The 8,289-nt window shown below is 37.1% G+C and overlaps 1 protein-coding gene across 1 annotated transcript; it reads left to right on the top strand.

Moving 5' to 3' along the window:
* The first annotated feature begins 1,729 nt into the window (after positions 1-1,729).
* Positions 1,730-6,449, top strand: LOC101539510 (metalloreductase STEAP1-like). Its single transcript, XM_055129213.1, is given in 3 exon segments — positions 1,730-1,799; positions 5,411-5,937; positions 5,940-6,449. Coding segments are annotated over 3 exon segments (1,107 nt in total).
* The last annotated feature ends 1,840 nt before the right edge of the window (positions 6,450-8,289 follow it).

The raw sequence follows: 8,289 nt of genomic DNA, 5'->3' as shown, positions 1-8,289 counted from the left end.
GGTGTGGGCCCCCAAAGAAGATAAATAAATGAATAGATAAATTGCTGAGAAGAGCTAATTAGATACTTCCCAAGAAAACTACAGCAACAGGCCAACAGCAACAGGCTTGTTGTTTTTGTTTTGTTTTATTAATCAGGGAAATGCAAATGAAAAGGATAGTGAGACTCAGTGGCTCTGCCTTCAAAGCACTCTATAAAAGTGAGTTTGCAAAATTATGTGATTGATAGGGGTTGTATCTAATACTAGACTGTTTTAAAGTAGAGTCAGCGTGTGTAATGAATGTGCTATATATATGTATATATATGTATATATATATATATATATGTATATATATATATATACACACATACAAACACACATACACCTAAAGTACCTCCATGGGCTTGGAAGTCAGAAAAAAAATTTCAGGGTGTTAAGTCTTGAAGAAGGGGGGAAATGAAGTCAGTAGAGTAACAGCATGAGAGCAGGCTGGAGAACATGTAAACAAACCATAACCACAGGGTATGAGTACTCTAAAAAAATAGGTAATTAAGAGGTGAGTTCAGATGAGAGTTTCTATTGTTTCTTTGCAAACACAACTTTAAAATAAAAAGAAATTTTATTATTGACTTTACTATGTTTCAAAGATACTGCTATATATACTTTATATATCTCATAATGCAACCTCAGAACAATACTTTATATAATGCATCCTCAGAATAAATCAATTTTAATAGTAGACTATAGAAAGATTTTAATTATTTAAATATCTTATACATTTTATCTTTTTATTTTATTACAAAGATATTTATGATTGCTTTCTTCAAAACATAAAATTCAAGAGAATGGGGTTACCTTTTATTCTAGTTTTATCAAAGAATTTAGCACTTTAATTATTATCAGAGAACATTTTTTCAATGTAGCACTACTGCTATTTATTGTGCCACTGATTAAGCTGACTGAAGCTAGAATGAACTCTGCATTATGTTTTTTTTTATTCAATGTTTTATTGAATATCCATGAGACAGACCATTACAAAGCTGTTCATGATTGGGTTTCAGTCATACAATGATCCAACACCCATCCTTCCCTGTATATATTTCCCACCACCAATGTCCATATCTACCATCCCCCAACACACCTCCACTGGCCTACCTCTATGGTAGGCACTTTTCTTCTTTCTCTCTCTCTCCTTTTGTTCATTATGGTTTGCAATACAGGTACTTAGAGGTCATCATTTTTGTTCAGGGCATTCAGTATTTTTATTAAGATGGTAAGAATGGAGTAGGGTTTTTTTTTCAAAATAATTTTATTTATTTTTTTAATTTTTAAAATTGTATTGAATCACCCTGGTAGTTTTTTTTTTTAAATGGGACACAGCTGTGGGGTGTGGACATGACTTCTGAGGCTTGCAGAAGTACAGGGAGGTGGGGGGAGGTAGCCCATCCAACCATTTCCCTCCTCTGAGAGAGCCTGGAGATTTCAGTCATAAAGCCCGCATACCTGAATTTTCAGCATAAGGTCCGTTCTTAGATGGTGAAGTCCTGCTGGCAGCATTGCAGTGATTTTGGATTGTGGCTGCAAGTGGCTGCCCAGGGCTCTGCTTGGGTGGGCACTAGGCTGTCCTGCCACCCCCTCCGATCTACCCCTGTCTATTCAGACTTGAGCAGGTCCGAGATTACCTGAGAGTTTTGCTATCTTTTGAGATTTATTTATGGGTCTCTGAAGCAAGGCCAGTATAAGAGCTTATATGGCGGCACTAGAGTTGGTGTTTGACAGTGACTACCAGTGTTTCCAGGAGTATAAGGAAGTGGAGGGAGGTAACCCATCCTAACCCCGAGAAAGCCTGGAGATTTCAGACATAAAACTCGCCTATCCAAATTTTCAGCAGATTATCTCAGTAGGTCCATCCTGAGACAGTGGAGCCCAGCTGGGGACATGGGGGAATTTTGGTTTGTAGAAGCAAGTGGCTACTGGTGGCTCTGCTTGGGTGGGCACCAAGATGACTCTCCCCCACTCCAATTTGCCCCTGTCTCTTCAGCGTTGAGCAGGTCTGAGATAAACTAAGGTGTTTTTTTTAAAATTTATTTTTTTTTATCTCTTTTGAAATTTATTTATGTGTCTCTAAAGCAAGGCTGATAAGTGAGCTTGTATAACTGAACCAGAAGTTGTTTGTGAGTGTGGCTCCCATATACCTAACTCTTAGTCATTTATTTTCTTGGGAAACTTAGTCCTGAGTTGTTGGGGTCTGGCCAGAGGCACAGCAGCAATTTGGGGATATCAGGAAACCTGAAAATACCATCAGGCTGCTGAGGCACTCACCCCACAGGTACAGGTTGGCTCCTGGTGTCATTGCATCCCCCAAAATGTTATTTTGTGTGGGGGCTGGAACGATATCACAGCGGGTAGGGCATTTGCCTTGCATGCGGCCAACCCAAGTTCGATTCCCAGCATCCCATATGGTCCCCTGAGCACCGCCAGGAGTAATTCCTGAGTGCATGAGCCAGAATTAACCCCTGTGCATTGCCAGGTGTGACCCAAAAAGAAAAAAAATGTTATTTTGTGTGTGTATATAAAATTTACATATTTATGCATTATATATACATATATAATATATACACATATATGTACATATACATATATATGTATAATGCAAAAATATGTGGATTGGAGCGATAGCACAGTGGATAGGGCGTTTGCCTTGCGCATGGCCGACCCAGGTTTGATTCCTCCGTTTCTCTCAGAGAGCCTGACAAGCTACCTGTGGCATATTTGATATGCCAAAAACAGTTACAACGAGTCTCACAATGGAGACATTACTGGTGCCTGCTCAAGCAAATTGATGAACAATGGGATGACAGTGCTACAATGTTACATATAAATATATATGTATGTATATATATGTGTATATATATATTTCTACCTCTCTAATTAATTAGAATTTCAACTCTCTTAAGTGGTAATACATCTCTTTTGTTTATCATTTTGTGATTTTGTCAGAATCATGAAGATCATCCAGAATGTAAGATATGTTCAACAAATTAATATTTGTTTATAGAATTTAAAAAGTGGAACTTTATTTAAAAGATCCATCTGACCAAGTATACAAGTATTTTGGTATGGACAATGGTTTGGAGTGGGTTATATTTAATCAATATTTTTCACCTCCAGCTTTACACAGCAATTTTTTCTTATATATTTAGATATACTTTATGATATTATATGTTTGAGGTGCACAGCATAATTTTATTGCATATATCCTGGAGTGATTGACACACTAAGTTTCATGAATCATCATCTTGGTTGCAAATTGCTGTATCGCTGTATCATTGTCATCCCATTGCTCATCGATTTGCTTGAGTGGGCATCAGTAACTTCTTCATTGTGAGACTTGTTACTGTTTTTGGCATATTGAATATGCCACGGGTAGCTTGTCAGGCTCTGCTGTGGGGGCGAGATACTCTTGGTAGCTTGCCGGGCTCTCTGAGAAGGATGGAGGAATCAAACGGGCCGGCTGCATGCAAGGCAAACATCCTACCCACTGTGCTGTTGCTCCAAATAGCTAAATCTTAAAAATACAAAGTGAGGGGCTAGAACAATGGTTGAGCAGGCAGGGTATTTTCCTTGCATGAGGCCCACCAGATTTCAATCCTCTGCAATTCATATGGTCCCCCATGACCTGCCAGGAGTAATGATCCCTGAGCACAGAGCCAGGAGTCAGCCAGCATTAAGCACTGCTGGATGAGAGCCAAAAAAAAAAAAGAAGAAAGAAGAAGGAGGAAGAGGAGAAGGGAGGAGAAGGGAGGAGAAGGGAGGAGAAGAAGGAGAAGGAGGTGGAGATGGAGAAAGGAAAAAAGTGAAGTCTCTGGGAAGTAACCCAAAATGGGATTAACCCCAAATGGGATTTAACCATTGTCGGGGAGGGATCACATGGTGGAATATGTGAGGATAAAACCTGGGACTCTCGTGTGCTGCTGCAGCCCTCTAGGTCATCTCCTTGGCTCCTGAAAATTGACCGTTGACATAAGTAACCATAAGTAACTGCCTTTGTCCTTTTCTACCCTTCTTTGTGTACTTTAGCATATCAAGACAGTAAGTATGAAACTGCAACGATTTTGGTTTGATTTGTCAAGGACTGAATGTGGCAGCTCCACAGCTGCTGAAGTAAAAAAGAATTGTCCTCCATTAAGTAATGAGACACTGAGGAAGGAACATCAGAACAGAAGTATAAACTTTCCTCAAATCTATGGTGACTGTACCGTATAAGTGTGAATCTAAGACTTTTATTTTTTTTTAAATTTTTTATTGAGTCACCATGTGGAAAGTTACAAAGTTTTCAGGTTTAAATCTCAGTTATACAATGCTCGAATACCCATCCCTTCACCAGTGCTCATATTCCACCACCAAGAATACCAGTATAGCTCCACCCCGCCCCCTCACACCCCAATGAATCTAAGACTTTTAGAGGAAGCAACATTTGGGAGTTGAAAAGGCTCAATAGAGAATGTAGTTACTGACTATACACTAAAGGCAAACATTTGGTATGTGAGTCATTGAGAATAACCAGGACTTGATAAATCTCTTCTTTTCCATTAAAACATCATACTTTCAAACTAAAAACTATATTCCAAGACTTTTTATATAATATTTTCCCTGGGAAATGAAAAATCTAAAATTAGGCCTGCTTAAAAATCTCTGAAAACACATCTTCACAAGTTCAAGGTGAGCAGCTGATAATGTAACTGAATGCTAGGGGAAAAAAAATCAATAGTACTCAGAAAACAATATAGAATAATCTCCTCAATATGTCATCCACAATGACTAGAATATAATAAACATCATTAAATGTGCAAAATAAAATTATGAAACAGGATAAAGAAGAATGAAAACAATATTAACAGGACAACAAACTCAAAGATAGAGTCAATAGTAAATTATCATACATCTTTAAAATTATTGCAAATATATCAAAGTACGGGAAAACAAAATAGTTATATCCAATAATTACATAGAGAATTTCAGAGAAATACAAACTGCACATAATACAAATTCTAGACATGAAAATTAAAATGTATAAAACTAAAATGTCAGCAATGAATGGGCCTAGAAGTGAATTGGAGATTGCAAAAGAACTAGTTCAATTTGAAGACACAGACAAAAATTAAGCAATTGGAAGAACACAGAAAAAATATTAAAAACAACAAACAGAAATTTAGAGATATTTAAGATAATATGAACTTGACTCATACACATATTTGTACCGTGAATCCAAGTTACTAAGGAAAGAAAATATAAAAGAATATGTATTAAAAGTATTACTGCCTAGAATTTTTAAAATGTGTAAAAAAAGAGTGTCGGGCAGCTGTTGCGAGCCGAGTGTGTGGCCGGTCGGTCCGAGGAACCGGTGGCTGAATCCATACCTAATATATAGAATCCATAGAGAGCAAGCAAAACATCACAAACCAAGAACATTGGGAAATGAAGCCCAGAAGTCTAGAAGATGATGAGTCTTTGAATAAAGATTCAGGAGACTCAAGCATGCTGAAAAGACCTGTGGTTTTGGACTTGCAACAAACAACCCGTTTTGATGAATATGATTGCCCTCCAGAACTTCAACAAGAACAAGAGCCCTTTCCAATGTGGTCCTTACCACTAAGAATTGCTGCTGTTGTAGGCTTTCTGACATTTGCTTATACAGTAATGAGAGAGGTCATTTACCCTTACATGAAATTCCACAAACAATACTTATATAGAATTCCAATCTTGGTCATCAACAAAATTTTGCCAATGGTTTCCATCACCCTCTTGGCACTGGTTTATTTGCCAGGTGTAATAGAGGCACTTGTACAACTTCGTAATGGAACCAAGTATAAGAGATTTCCAAATTGGTTGGATAAGTGGATGTTAACAAGAAAGCAATTTGGGCTTCTCAGTTTTTTTTTTGTTTTTTTTGTTTTTGTTTTGCTGTACTGCATGCAATTTATAGTTTGACCTATCCAATGAGGCGATCCTACAGATACATACTGCTAAACTGGGCATATAAACAGATCCAACAAAATAGAGAAGATGCCTGGATTGAGGATGATGTTTGGAGAATGAAAATGTATGTATCTGTGGGGATTATTACACTTGCATTACTGGCTCTTTTGGCTGTGACATCTATTCCATCTGTTAGTGACTCTTTGACATGGAGAGAATTTGACTATATTCAGAGCAATCTGAGAATTGTTGCCCTTACCCTTGGCACAATGCATGCATTGATTTTTGCCTGGGATAAGTGGATAGATATAAGTCAATTTATATGGTGCACACCTCCAACTTTTATGATAGCTGTTTTCCTCCCAATTGTCGTCTTGATGGGTAAAGCCATACTGTTCCTGCTGTACTTCAGGAAGAAGATTTTGAAGATCAGATGTGGTTGGGAAGATGTCAGCAAAATTAATAAGATTGAGATGTCTTCTCACTTATAGAATTACTATTTATTTACATACTTGTTCAATATTGATAGATTTAACCATAAATATTTCAAATCTATATTTCTTAATAAAAAGATGCTTGAGGATCTTTAAAAAATGTGTAAAGAAAACCATGATCTTAACTTTTAAAGAGTCACAGAGAATCCCTAGTAGAATTAATACACAGGCAACTCAAATATATACATCATAATCACGTGAGGAAAAGAATGAAGAGATCATGAGGCTTAAGTGATAGCACAGTGGGTAGAGCCTTGCCTTGCATGTTTCCCAGATGGTCCCCCAAGCCCTACCAGAAGTGATTCCTGAGTGCAGAGCCAGGAATAAACCCTGAGCACCACCAGGTGTGCCCACACCGTGAAAATTTCAAGAGTGAGAAAAAGAAGTCTTGACCACATCCCAATGTGAATACGTATATGTTTCTGTTAGTTTTTAGTGGAATACACAGGGAAATAGTATTTGACTTTGCAAGTGAAAAGAAAGCAGTGAACAACAGAAGTCAACGGCGCAAAATCCTTCCAGTTCTAAAAGAAAATTCAGATTCAGAATTTTATACTAGAAATCATATTTTTTAAAAGAATAAAATAAAACAATGATTATGGTGTAGCCGCATTGAATGTATAAAACAAGAATATTGTTGCTATTGTGAACTATTATGTGTCAATTCAAACTGATTAAAAATGAATAAAAAATAAAATAAAAAATAAAAAAAATGAATAAAAGCTACTATATGCCTGCAGTGAAATTGCAGTAATAGAAACACTGAAGTGTCCTCTTCAGGTTGAAGGGAAATGTGAGCGGGGGAACTCAGCTCTTTTGCAGAGATTGAAAACAGCACAGCAAAATGTTAAACATAAAAGAATATTTTTCTCTTAACTTCTTAAATAAATCAGTTTATATATATGCATGCCTTTTAAGTAAATAGTTTTATTTAGTAAATATGAGTTAGGAAAGTGGAGAGAGAGAAGTGCAGAGAGATTGAGACGGAGAGAAAGAGACAGATAGGGAAACAGAGAAAGACAAAGAATGAGACAGAGAAGAAATAAAGCATTCAAAATAAGGATATGGGATGACTCAAGAATGAAATATACCTCAGGTGCTCCAATATTAAACTATATAATAAAGCTATAATAATCAAAATAGTGTTATATTTGACTAGAAATAGACACAACTCAATTAAATGATACTCCATAAATAAACCCTCATGTATATGTAAAGGGCTGGAGCTATAGCACAGCAGTAGGGTGTTAGCCTTTCACAGCAGTAGGGCATTAGCCAACCAGTGTTCGATTCCTCCACCCCTCTCGGAGAGCCTGTCAAGCTACTGAGAATATCTCGCCCCCACAGCAGAGCCTGGCAAGTGACCCGTGGCGTATTGGATATGAAAAAAACAGTAACAATAAGTCTCACAATGAGAGACGTTACTGGTGCCTGCTCGAACAAATCGATGACCAGTGGGATGACAGTATATGTAAAGCTTGCAACAAAGGGATTGACAGCATAAAATAAAGAAAGTCTGTTTTTAAGTTGATGGAAAAGCTGAATATCCACATGCAAAATAAAAATAAAATTGAACCACTATCTCATACCATACATAAAACAAGTCGGTATCAATTAAAGATGTGTGTGTTAGTCCTCAAACCTCAAACCATAACACACGTTGAGAAAACAAGTGAAAAGCAGCCCACAGTATTTCCTTTGACAGTGTATTCAGAGACTGGAGTCTATGGTAACAGAAAACAAAAACAAAATGAGAAAGTAGGATAACAGCAAACAAAAATGTGTGTATATTAATGGGAATTGCCAATATTACTAGGGCTGGGAGAGGGTTCAAAAG

The sequence above is a fragment of the Sorex araneus genome, chromosome 1 (genome assembly GCF_027595985.1).
Source record: "Sorex araneus isolate mSorAra2 chromosome 1, mSorAra2.pri, whole genome shotgun sequence".
NCBI classification, from domain to species: Eukaryota; Metazoa; Chordata; class Mammalia; order Eulipotyphla; family Soricidae; genus Sorex; species Sorex araneus.
The sequence above is the reverse complement of the archived record's forward strand: the minus strand, read 5'-3'. Positions and strand labels throughout refer to the sequence as shown.